This window comes from Paramormyrops kingsleyae, chromosome 14 (assembly GCF_048594095.1).
Source record: "Paramormyrops kingsleyae isolate MSU_618 chromosome 14, PKINGS_0.4, whole genome shotgun sequence".
NCBI classification, from domain to species: domain Eukaryota; kingdom Metazoa; phylum Chordata; class Actinopteri; order Osteoglossiformes; family Mormyridae; genus Paramormyrops; species Paramormyrops kingsleyae.
Window position 1 is genome coordinate 11,884,120 of NC_132810.1, and position 13,362 is coordinate 11,897,481.

The 13,362-nt window shown below is 46.0% G+C and overlaps 1 protein-coding gene across 6 annotated transcripts in view; it reads right to left on the reverse strand.

The window, feature by feature from the left end:
* eml1 (EMAP like 1) overlaps positions 1-13,009 on the reverse strand; it is a 71,387-nt gene extending 58,378 nt beyond the window's left edge. For 2 of the 6 annotated variants that reach the window (XM_023828299.2, XM_023828297.2), the window contains exons 1-2: positions 12,514-13,003; positions 11,549-11,713 (exon numbers count right to left, since the gene is read on the reverse strand). In XM_023828299.2, the coding sequence (XP_023684067.2) occupies positions 11,549-11,713; positions 12,514-12,517 (169 nt within the window). In that variant the 5' untranslated portion in view covers positions 12,518-13,003. Of the gene's footprint in view, positions 1-11,548; positions 12,243-12,513 lie in introns of those variants that run through there. The other 4 variants (XM_023828295.2, XM_023828294.2, XM_023828296.2 and 1 more) reach the window with 4 other exon arrangements.
* Between the last annotated feature and the right edge of the window lie 353 nt (positions 13,010-13,362).

The window sequence follows — 13,362 nt, forward strand, 5'->3', positions numbered from 1 at the left end:
TAAAAGCTCTGTCGCACTAGTGCCCTGTACAATGGTTTTGGAGGATATGTGAATGGGTTACAAAATATAATTAGACTTTTAATATGGGACCTACTGTGACTTATGTGACTTTTTCCTCTCATGATGTTTTCCCCAATTTCCATCATGTCTATGTAGCTTTGCGTGCTTGTTGGTCACATTTTAAAGCAGGCAGAGGTGTTTTGTGTCTGATGGGCCATGTATTCGGGGCTTCTCGCTCACTTCGCTCTCTCTTCCTGCATCTCCTTGCAGCTCCTGACGCAGCTGGGTAGAAGTGGATCTCGCCCTCGGCATAAAAGTACCTAGTGACCCCAGGGCCGTAAAAAGGGCAGTAATGGGGCTGGATATTACATTAACAAGGGTGTGAAGAGGCGAGGTCGCAGTCGCCCACAACGTAGACCTGTAAATGCAAGGCTCAGAACAACCATCAGACAGGGGATTCGTGTTTTTTTACACTTGGATGTATAAACACAAGCCTGGAGAACTCACTCATAGTAATAATATCCCTACTTTAACCAGCTTCTTCTGCTCTGACTCAATCCACGGAAGCATATTTGCTTTGAGACTCTCAAGCTATACAAACACTGAAACACACAGATCGCCTCGGTCCACAAATCTTATCTTCCAAAACGCTGAAATATGTGATTTCCTCTCCTGTTAAACAAACACCTCAGTTTAATCTAGAACATCTCCCCTGTGTTTTTACTGCATGAGAGCATACGGCCAGCACTGTGTCACATGGTACGCTCCACTACACAGGAAGATTTCTAACACTGGACTGCTGTCTTCCAACAGCAAGACTTTACGCCATAATCTGATATTCGCCTCAAATCATTCTTCAGGACAGTCAATCCTCTCGTCTTCTGAGATAATGCCATGCAATAACATAGCCGTGAAGATAACTTTCCAGGAAACATTACATAAGGGATGTTGTTTATGCAGATGTATCCCAGAGGTCGTGCAGAGCAACAGTTGGCGTGGTGCACACCGCAAGAAGACCTAAGTGGATTGGTTAATCTTAGCCAAGCACGTTACACCATGTGACTTTCCTTATTTTTGGATTGGATACAGATCATTTCAGGGTTTTCGGGATTTGTCAACAAAGAATTCCAACAGTTGGGACCGTCTTAGAGCAGCGCAAGACAAAGTGTGTGTATTCACTGTATACAGTGCCAACTGTAAGTCATTAAACATGAATGGAAATACTACTGCACATATGAGCACGGCAACTACCCTGAAATTAAATTCCAAATCTGAGAGCAGACACCTGCAGCAAACCACTAAACAAGGATGCAGTTTGATGCTCTCCTTCCCTGCGCCCCATCCTTGCTTTCTCCCGGACCCCCATGAGAAGAAGCCACACCCTCTCCCCGCCCCCGCAGAGCTGGAGAACACTGACCCAGGGTGAAGGCGGCCTTGGCGGGGAGCAGGGTGGCACCGCAGAGCGTCTCCTCAGGGATGGGCTTCATCGGCGTGCTGGAGCCGCCAGGCATCGTGACAATGGCCTCTGCTTCCACGGGAACCTCTTCTGAACATTCCCCACCTGCGGCGCTAAGCAGGGTGCGTCTGTGTGACTCCTCCTCCTCCTCCTCCTCCTCACGCTCCCTCCCGGCTCACCCATACAGTCCCCCGGGGCCACGCTGAGCAGGATCATGATGTCATTAAGGCCTGGATTAAGAGCCCTAAGCTATCCCAAGAAGGTGGGGGGGGGGGGGGAGAGTGATACACAGACCAGGCAAGCAGAGGCCACAGGGCCTAATGGAGATTAAACAGCCTGTACAGCCCAGCTCTCCAGGCCCAGGCACGAATGCTTATAAACGTCAAGTTCAAGGGCGGTAAGTGACCAGAGACTCCTGGGGATGCTGTAATAGCACCAAGATGCCTCACCAAAACAACCCACTGAAACATCCAGCTGTATAATAGGGGTAAGAATTACATAAGCAGTGGCTCTGGGCAACAGCTTCTGCTAAACAAACAAAATGTGAACTTCCTATATTATGATTCAGGAGAGGCAATAACATTTACATGAAGATAGTGGAAATCCTAATGAAATTGGTGGAGTGGGGGAATGAACACTTAAGATTATTAAGTCAATAGGGGAGGATAAGAGGACCCCCCCGGCAATAAGCTTATATTTCTGTTTAGGAGGCGTTTGCTGGTGTTGGCCCAGCATGTTCGGCGGAGGCTGGTCCTGTCCAGTCGTTGCTTAGGATCCCTGCTCCTTGCGCACGGATTGTTACTCGCTATTCAATGACAGCCATTAGCAGCTGCTGAAGGCTACCGCATTAATGTTTTAAACATGTTTTTTGTTTCACTTCAGAAGTAACGCAGGAAGCAAGGAATGAAACTCTGAGCTTGACAAGGAGTCCGGCCGGCACAAAGAGCTCCGCCCAGGGATAGTCTTTCCGTCTTGAATCTCCTGCCCACCAGCTGAACACTCCATTGCCTCCCAATGTGACCCCCAGCCTCTCAGTCCTCATCTAAGTAGTGACTGGAGATTACATTACTGTGCCACCGACCCCCGCCCCCCCCCGACCAGAATTGTAAAATTCTCACAGCCCAGAAGCAAAGTGCTCCCGTAGCATTACAAAGTTTCTTTCAATGGTGTGTGAATGATTCTCATGATCGAGCAAATTCAGCGACATCTCTGGATATAAAGTGCCACCTCAGTGCTGTTCTTGTCTAGTGACAGCCTGGTCACTGACGCAGACTAAGGCTTTTTTAGGATAATGTGATAAGACCATACAGCCAATTGGCTTCCAAGCACAAGATATCCTCGGATATATGCGTTAAGCACGTGAGCAGCGGTTATGGCTCATGGACCCACATCGCTAAAAGACTGGAGATCGTATGATGCATCATGAATATTCTTACAGTTAAATATTCCTCAAGGGCAAAAAAAATACATTTTAGTTGAGTAACTGATGTTCACGTTCACACATATCATGGATTGGAAACCGACAAAGTGGTCCCCTGTGCTATTTATAAGCAGCATAAATCTGATTGGAGCTTTTAATGAGACCAGCTGGTGGACTTCTTACAATCTGAGCCTTCGGCACGGCGGTGACATCATCGGCTTGGTGATTTTCCAAAGGACAGTCCTCGTGTAACAGCACTGACGCCGCTATACCCAGACGCAATGCATCCTGGGACTTGGGCGCCTTCCCGTATTTAGTGTGCTGGACCAAATGGGCCGGATACCATTTATGTTTTCTGAACAGTTCATGGCGTCGCGCTCAGTGAATCGCAAACAACATTAATATCACATCAGACTTGGCTGAAGTTTCTGAACTGCTCCCCCCGTAACAGACGTGTCTGCAGCTAGTAGCCCCCTCCCCCCCAAAACACACACACACACGTTTGTATTCATACCTTTGTGGGGATTGTCCATTCATTTCTATGGGATAACCCTAATCCCAGTAATGACAGCCTTAACCCCTACCCAGCCCTAACCTTAACCATAAGTCACCAAACAAAATGTAATACTTGCATTTCTAGTTTTTTGATTGCAGTCACAGATTTTTATAACACCCAAAAATTGGTCTCCATAATGTCAAAACAACAGGTTTTATCACATTGTGGGGACATTTGGCCCCAACAATGTAATATATACATGACCCCCTCCCCCTACACACACACACACACACACACACACACACACACAGCAGAGCCCTCCCTCCGCCTAGGACTCAGATCCTGCCTGCTGATTTTGTATGCCTGCCTTCATCATGTCAGACACTGTGACTGCATTCATCTCCCTCTATCCAGTTAAGTTTCCCTCCACAGTTGACATTTTAACCTTTTCTTTCTGCAACAGACCAGCGTCATTCTGACTGATACCTTGTTCCTCGACCAGGTAGGTCCCTTACTGCTGCAGGCATTTTGAGAGAACCTGGTAACTGAATATACCTCTGTCCCTATTTGTATACCAACTGAATCAATAGACAAATACATCAATAATACACATATCACAACATCACACCCATCTCAAAACAAATCAAAATGAACTTGGAAAACACAAAAGGTTGTTCATCTTACAAAAAAAGCAGATTTTAAAGTAACAGAACAAATATTCATTATGATGGACTACAATGATGAATTGAAACAATGAATGGGATGTATTACAAAGGATGAAGAACTATATGAAGACTCACACTGCCACCCAGTGGAATTTAGCTATTAAAACATTTTTTGGTTTAATAGGTGTCTGCTCCTATTTCCTGTTTTATCTTGTAATTTTATGCATCCAGTTTAACTGCAATTACACTGTGTCGACAAGCAAGTCTCTAAAGAACCTCACACAATTGTTTAGGAGATGTTTCTGCACATATAAATGTGCAGAAATATAAGCTGTTACAGGTTTACAAAAGAGCTTCTCTTAAATGTTTGGCACTGTGAAGTCTGAGAAACAAGAAGAAAGGAGGCTGCCGTAACATGACTCGTCACCCGACTTACCTGTTTTTAAATTATTCAGGTGATGATTACAGGCAGCAGGACCACAATGAGCCCACCAATAGTTTTGTGAGTGACACAGGAAATGCCCAGAGCTGTTTGTCCCTCATTGGCCTCCATAGCAGACATCTGGGCTGGTCCTTTAATAAGTATGGGCGCAACGATTAGAGCACTTTTGAGTAGAAAAAATCAATGTGGCAGGCACTTCCCGGACAACTCTGCAGATGATCCTGATCGATTAAAGGCATCGGGGTCGCCAAAGGGGGGGGGGGGCATGGTCTTGGAAGTACCAGAATGTCTATGAAAATCTTTGGCCTCGTGGACATACGTTTTGGTGTCTGATAATCGCTGTATCAGTCATTTGCAGCTTCTTCTGTTGTTACCTCTTGTTTGACAAACACAAACAAATGCAAAGTGCAGAAGACTGATCTTTGAATTTGTTCCATTTCGAAAACACCTCCCCCAATTTTCTCCAGTAAGTATTCAGGAACTCTGCATGCTACATAAGTTACAGTGTACAAAAGCACTGGCTAAGAAAATTAAATTAAATGCCTAAAAAAACAATAGCTATGCCTATAATCCCTCCTGTTATCTGAATACCAGTTTCACTAAAGGACACATTAAATGAATTACATCTCTTATTCTCTGTAACACAATACTCTAATTACGATGAGCTAAAAAAATTACTAAAATTTATTTTGAGATGCACACAATTTTTTGGGATGGGTAAATACCAAAAGAACCCCCCCCCCATGTAAAACTGCATGAAAATGCTTTCAGCTCCAGTTAAACTGTGACTAATTATACACAGAGAGTATCTTAGAAATGCAGTTACAACACGAACCAGAGCTTTCAATGTCAAAAGCCAAATGCAACCAGACTCACTAAAAATAAAAGCCAATCTGCAGGTGAGCCAGGATCATGCCAGCCTGGACGGGTATATGCCCCTTTACCCTCCTGGCATGTGCCAGCCAGGGGCGGGAGCTGGGAGAGTACAGACGGCTATTTTCACCTACTGGGATAACCGGAGCATGGATTTCAGCCGTGAAATGGACATCTGACCCTCATATACCCACAGAGGTATATGAGCCCGACCCATGGCTCGTCAGTGCTGGGATGATGGAGATAAGGGACTAAGAGAGGGTCTGCACGCCCAGCGAGTGCCAGAGCCGACTGCAGAGCCACTGAGCTTACAGGAAGAAGTCTTTAAAAAAACACCAGCGGGGTATTTTTAGAAACCTGTGATGTCCTGAATCGTTGCCCTGGTGATGCGTTCATAAGAACCACCTTAAAACTCCTTTCTGGTACAATCTCAGGTCTGTCATCCATTCCATTCATCTTTCCGCCCATAGTCTGTAATGGTTTATGGAGAGGGGGGGTCTGCGGGGATCCGATGGCTGTGCCAGGCAGGGCACGTCCTGGGCAGCATGCCAACCCAGCGCGAGGATCTCCATAGACACGCCAGGAGAGATCCGTCATTCACTAGGACCCCACGACCTTGTGCAGTGTCAGAAAAAGCACACACTCCCCCCACCAAAGAATGGCATTGAGCTTTGATTAGTATCCCCCTCAGAGTCCGAGCAGCCTGCCGATCAATCTAACGACCCCGACATCCGAAATCCCCAAACATCGTGACGCACAGAAATGCCCGGAGAAGCTTCTTTCTTGTCACCATCCCACAACCATTCAGGGTAACAGGACCCTCTGCGGCAATCAGATCCACGGGCAACCGAGGAATTCCTTTCTAAACATAGGCATCACAGTAACGTTTTTACAACGGGTCGTCCAGGCCTTACAGGTTTATAATTAAATCTCAGTTAGTGCCAAGCTGCAGCTTTGTGTTTTAATAAGGCAGAGACACATTATGATCAAACACTCCCCCCAGTGAAAGTCGATTATTACTCCATCCAGCAGCGTGAATGTTGTTAATGAACAACATTACACCATTTAGAAATGGCTCCCATCAGTGGGCCTGGTAATATAATTAACCTGCAGGTGATTCAATTACAGCCTGGTCCTTTTGCTCTGCTCCTAGGGGGGTGGGGGGGGGGTGGGATTACCACACACTGTGTTGATTACAAGTTGGACAAAGTCACCTGAAGTGAAAAGTCACAGACAAAAGAAAATTATAACAAACAACGTTGTTCTCAACAGTTAGGTTATAGTATTAACAGGAAGCTTTTATATTGTGTTTTATAAGTAGAGGCGCAAAAATTGTCAATGGTGCTTAATACTATGAAATATAAAAACAGACTCTCTAAGCCATGAAAAATCAGTATTTGAATATCCAAAACTGAATGGCTTCTGTCAGAAGCTATAAATACTCTGAGCTTGAAAGTCTCTATTTAATTCCCTGCAACACCATCGTCACATACAGTGTGCAGTGCATCAGGGGTTACGGTATGAATGTGTCCACCTGCTCCTTTTCAAAGACACTGCTCGTGTAGCATTATGAAGATGGCTTCTCCTTGAGACTTGCCAGACCAAGGGTGTATTTGAAAGGCTTGATAAAATAGACAAGGCGAAACACATCTGCAGCCTTAAACTCCCCAGAACAGACGGTGTGCTTTTGGTCCTGGGTCCCGTCACACTCCTCGCCGTTTACCTTAGCTGGCTAATTGACGATTTGTTAACACAGCATCGCCTCCGGAGGCGCTGCCCAATCGTAGGGAGGGTCAGATGCTGGGGACAGGCCAGTAAGGGGATACAGGGAAACCATGTGACACAAATCGCCTCCCACACAAAGCAGGAAGCCCAAAGCATGAATGTGCACCGCTAGGAATTCGTTATTAGGGTCCGATCCCAGGGTTTACTGACACCCCGATACAGCAGGGAGGACGGTGCTGGCATCCGAGCCTCCACATGTCTTCCTAGAGACCTCTTTTGGTCTGTCCCTGTTTCTCTCCTGCATTACAAGATAACCTATATGGTACCACAAAATAAAATAAAAAACGATGACCCAACTAAGCTCTAACTCATGGCCATAATGTTCAGAGAACTCATAGGAAGAGGTTCCCCCTCAGGGCTTTCAGTGTAAGTGGTTCTTCTTCAATGGGCATAATTGCCAGCCAATTTCTGTATAATAAGAATACTTTCCATAGATCGTACTGCATCTGGCAATACAGCCCAGCACAAATACATTAGTAGGAGCATTTGAAGCACAAATGAAGTTCCTCTGCCCTGTAATGAACTAGCATCCTGTCCATGCTGCTCAGGATGTGCTGCACTGGAAAGCGGTACAGAGGATGGATGGATGGATGGAGAGATGGATGGATGGTGGGATAAACAGACAACACTCCTGCATTCCTGGGCTATACTGTAACAGCTGAAGCTCAGTTATTTATCATGATTCATATTAACAACTTGAGTATGTACCATATAACATACTCAAGCATAAATGTGCTAATCTGTTAATCTACAAATCTGCGACACCGATTTTGAAATCTGTATCATTAATCTGTTGCTTGCTAGAGCGGCTCAATAACGCACACAGGCCTTTCAGGCAACATGCTCAGTGTTTGTGTGGGTCTCCTCTACCCAGCAAACATGAGACATCCACCTGACATTCAGATTATATCTATATTGCATCAATCAGTCCAGGACCATATCTGTATGTCTGCACAACGTGCAAATCATGTTCAGTATTTGTGCGTCTGACTACGTCCCCCACTGGATGTAGATAAGCAGTTCAATATTTGAATATCTGGCTAGGAGATTTCTTTGGACATCTGTGGACGTGAAAGATGGGTGTAACGTTGGTCATTGGACATTCAGAAGATATCATAAAAATATGTCACAATGTCGACAAAGACGTTCAAAAGACGTATTTTGGATGTTTCTTTGCTCAGTAGGTGGGCTCCTCTCCCCAGGTAAAAAGACAAGCAGATCATGTGAATTAGTGACTACACTGCTCTTGTGGCTGAATGTATGCACTTCTTTACACAGGGTGTAGTTAGAGTATGGAATAGTCTTCCTCTTAGTGTAGCTAATACTTTGGATCCTTTAAATCAGAGCTAAATAAGATTTTAACAACTTTAAGTTATTAGTTGAGTTCTCCCCAAATGAGCTTGATGGGCCGAATGGTCTCCTCTGGTTTGTAAATTTCTTATGTTCTTATAAAGATTTTTTTACAAAGCCATAAATTCAGGAAAGTGATGCATAGGGAAGGAGGAATGCCAATCCTAACCTTAACCCTAAACCCCCTTCCCTAACCATAAGCCTAACCCTAAACCCCCTTCCCTAACCATAAGCCTAACCCTAAACCCCCTTCCCTAACCATAAGCCTAACCCTAAACCCCCTTCCCTAACCCTAACCCTTCCCACCAGAATACACTCCAATGCAGTGTTGCCCAATCCAGTCCTTGGGGACTTACAGGCAGTCCATGTTTCTGCTCCTTCAAGATCTGGGAAGGAGCAAAAATGTGGACTGTCTGGCAGGGAGCTTGGAGGGAGAAAAAAGATGGACCAACTGTGGGTCTCCGAGGACTGGGTGGGGACACACTGCTCTAGTGGGATACTAGTCTGAGAGGCAGAACCACAAGATGGCATGAAGACAAAGAGAACCTGCAGAACAGTCTGTGAGTATGCTGGGTGCATTTCCACAACAGAGCCTTCTCAACTCTGCTATTTAAGATGGAAAAGAAATTCTTTGTCATGAGAGTCCTTCAGAAAAACCTCACAAAAATATGCATTTGAGAGACTTAAATTCAATGATTGTGAGCGCAGCTGAATGTGAACCATTCTCTATGGGCTGCAGCACATCTATCCTAGAAGACAAGCGCACCATAAAATTTGAGATATTATGCCATGCAGTTGATCAACTGTTCCTTGCATATACACTTCAGTGTTTCCCTATACGTTTACAGCTTTGGGGGGGGGGGGGGGTGTTCATGTGCTTCTTTTAATGACAGCAGTCAATATAACAACAATATAATAACTGCATCGTTTAAAAAACGCAGATATTTTTGACTGCTTTTCAGGTGGTAGATGCGACATATTTTCCGACGCGCTCTCTGTGCGCTGGTGGGAGTGTGCTCACCTGTGTGTGCATCAGGGCGGAACTCCGCCGTGCGCAATACAGAGAGCAGAGGGCGGGAGGTGCCGTTGGGGGGGGCGGGGCACCCCCCTAATATAATGGTAGGGGAAACACTGCAGTTATTGAGGTAAATTGCCCTGGGCAGGATCATGTGACACGGGACAGGAAGAAGGAACAGGAACTTTATTCTGAGAGCGAAGTTTCTTCTTAAGGTGAGAGTAAAAAACAGAAGCTAATTTGACGGCTGGCAGAGGAACACCTAAAGTGGCCCACTCTACAATGCCAAGGCACCAGCAACCCCTCCCTACAATTCTGCACCACAAAATCCCCAAAATAACACATTTTACTAAATTAAAAAATATTTATATACACACTTACACAGCATCATCATATTTATTTTATTTGGCAGACACTTTTACCCAAAGCCTGCTAGTTCCTGGAGAGACTGGGGTTAAGGGGTTAAGGGCCTTGCTGAAGTGTCCAACAGTGAAATCTCTGTAACCCACTAAGCCTCAGACCGCCTCCACAACTACTGCTGCTTCACAACTCATATGGAGCCATCGCTCTTACTAACAACACAAGGTGGCTGAAATGGCAACAGTTAAAATTCATCTAAACACTGCTGTAGGTCTCCCTTATCGCTGTAAAAATTGTTCGGCATTTTTTGCCCAGTGTTTATTCAGAGTGAAGGTCACTCTTTTCCCCCCAAACTGCCAGCAAGTTCAAAGGCAGCTAACCCGGGATACAAGTGTCCATTCTGAAAGCCTTCTCCCCCTTGCAGGCTCGCATCAACAGCTGCCTCCATCGAGATCTCGTCTGGCAACCAAGCTCCGCATGCATAAACAACAGGGTGGATCATGTTCTCCAGACCTCTGTGTAGCTTGCAGCCAGGCTTGCACGACAGCTTTGCATCCCATGTAAGAACGCATTGTTTTCCTGTCCAAAGCGATTTCCTCCTAGTCTGATCCCCGGCATGTGATTTTCCTCTGACTGCAACACAACAGATAAACACCGCACAGCAGTTCCGGCTAAGGGCTTTGGAATGACGTCACACAATGTCGCCCTGGCGTCGGGCCAAGTCGTCCCAGCCCATGATCGATGGGCACAATGACTGGTGCAGTGCGCACAGCTGGCCTTACCCCCCGCATTGGAGGATCTGGGCTGTCAGCATTGTGCATGTGAGCTGTCGAGTCAGCTCCCAACCTCGAACGCACTCCCAGCCTCCTGCACTCCGCCCTACACTGACACGACTTGAGAAAGCTGTTACGGGCTGGCTGTGCCTAATGCCCTGCAGATTACGCGTGTATCGTGGGATAACAGGATTTGCAGAATTACTAAGGATCCTACGAAATCAGTCCCACTGGTCTGCGCTTAGGTAAAAGGAGGGATGTGTGGGATGTCACAATGTCAATATCGGCCCCTGTGAGCAAACACCCTGCCCCCCTTCTCCCAATGACACACTGCCCCATCAGCAGTCCCCACAGAGTAGGAAGCTAAACATGTGGCCTGTGACCGGACTCTCCCACTGCCTCAAGCAGGAAAGGGGGGAGCTATTTATATCTGACTGTCCCCTTTCCACAGCCGGTAACCTTCATCTCTCTCAGATACAGTCTTCTGCTCGTGGTACGCTCTTCCGGGACGGAACGCAGCACAGCCACCCAAATCACGCAGCTGCACGCCCTGGCGCTGACTCCGTGACCAGGCTGCCGTAACCTTCCGCAGAACCGGCATGGGGGTTACGGCCACGGACTGCCGCGCCGTTCATGAACGCGTCTCTGCGTGCCCATCCGCGAAGCCTCTGCTACACACTGACGCATTACGGAGCTCCACTTAGCTCAGAACCGGGTTCCGCACTTGAACGGCAGCTGTCTTACTTGTTAAGAGTATTGGATTATAGCACTGAGCCCCAAGTGGGCACTCAGGTTGTGTAGGTGCCCTGAATCTCATAACTCCTCCAAGAATGGCACAGAGGAGGGCTCCTTACACGGAATAGTGGTGCCATAAGCTGTCGCCAACGCCGAAAAGGGTTTCGGGGGCACTCACCCATCGGCAATCCCTCGCAGTCGGACATGATGGGACGATGGGAAAGGAACTTCTCGTGGGGCAGAGGATTCCCGGCACAAGCTGCTCTCCGTGACCTGCTGCAAGCGGCGATGCACTTGGCCTGTCGGAACTGGTACTGGTTCTTCCGCTCTGGGCCGGTCCTGGCTGTGGGATGCTAAGAATGCATCTCAGAGGCACTTAGCCAAGTTGCTATTGGAGGATAAATTTGTTTGCTCTGGTTCCCCTCCCTCTGTTTGTCCCTCCCTCCCTCTCTCTCTCTCTCTCTCTCCTCTCTCTCCCCTCCCAACCAGGACTGCTGCTTCATTAATGCTGAGATCAGTAACTCCGACCAGCCAAGAGCTGCCAGCAGCTAAAACTAATACCACCCCACTCTAACACTCCAGGGACACTAGGGCCCAGGGGGCACCAAGGCAGGGGAGCTGCCTTCAAAACAAAGGAGATGCTGCTCTTTCCTGTCCCAGCCAATGACCACCAGCGGGTTTGTTGTGATGGGGCAGCGTGTCAGAGTACATAGGCGGTACACTGTCAGAGGAAACTGCGTGCAACGGCTGCTGGATGTTTGATAACCAGGGTTGTTTTCACTCTGCTGGTGTCTGTCACGCAATGTATCTCAAAGGCAGCATCGAAGGGGCCTTCTCTGGACTGAGTAAAAGACTTTGAAATACCGCTCTATATGTAAAATACCTACACTTTTAATTTAAACATGGACAGAAATACCAGCAATTTGTTATATATCAAGAAATAACATGTCTACTAAAAGAAAACACTTTATTTCAATATATTTTTATCTGTTCTACAATGATGTACAATACAGTTCGTTTTTTGCAATACTGTACACTGATGCTGACATTTTAACTAAACTACAGTTTTCATCCTAGTCATTTTTCTGTGACACCAAACAGAGAGATTTTATTTGGAAGAGAAAGTTACTGAGTTCTACTTACGCATTTAGCCCAGTCATCCACTGGTGTGAAACAAAACTAGGTCAGATGATGAAAAACTTTTCTACTCAAGGATGTCGAACTTTGCTCTCCTTTCTGAGTCCCACAAACGCCTGCTGCTTCTCTTGGAATTTGGAGATTTCTCCGGTGTTGGTGTAAACACACGTCAACACCCGAGAGATGGCAGTTATGGATATCAGTCCTGCACGGGTGTGTAGTGCATTTTACAGAGCTGAGAAATGGGATCTTTCTTGTTCTTCATAAACTCCCCACATCACAAACTGGATCACACTTTGGATTTTTACAAAAAACTAATCAAATGAAAGAAATTGTTTATTATGTGTCATTAACGAATCATGGAATTCATATATACTGCCACATTGCACTGTAATAAGGACTTGCAAGAACGTCATTACAAGGGATTTTCTCCTCCATTACTGAAGAACTTCCCCACTTGGTCCCTGGCCAAAAACTTAATTCTCAGAAAAAAGAGGAAAAAAAAACTCTATACCAGCTTAATGGTATGATGCAGTACTGCCGATTCTCTTTTGCAAAGCTCTGTTACCTTTTATGGTAAAAAAAAAAAAAAAAAGTTAATTAATTCCCTTCTGAAGGTCTGGCAACTACTTATATGAAGCTATAGTCGCATGTTGTGCATAGATATGGTTGAACCTTGTTGTGTAGCCGCTGTGTGCTAAAAACTCCCAACTGTGCGCTGACACATAAAAAACAGCATTAACATCTAAAATGAAAGAAATCTGAAAACGTTTTACGTACCTGATTAACTTATACAGCATATATTAGTAAAAAAAGAATGAGGAAGATTGGTGAAAATGGTGCTTTGGGTTTGGA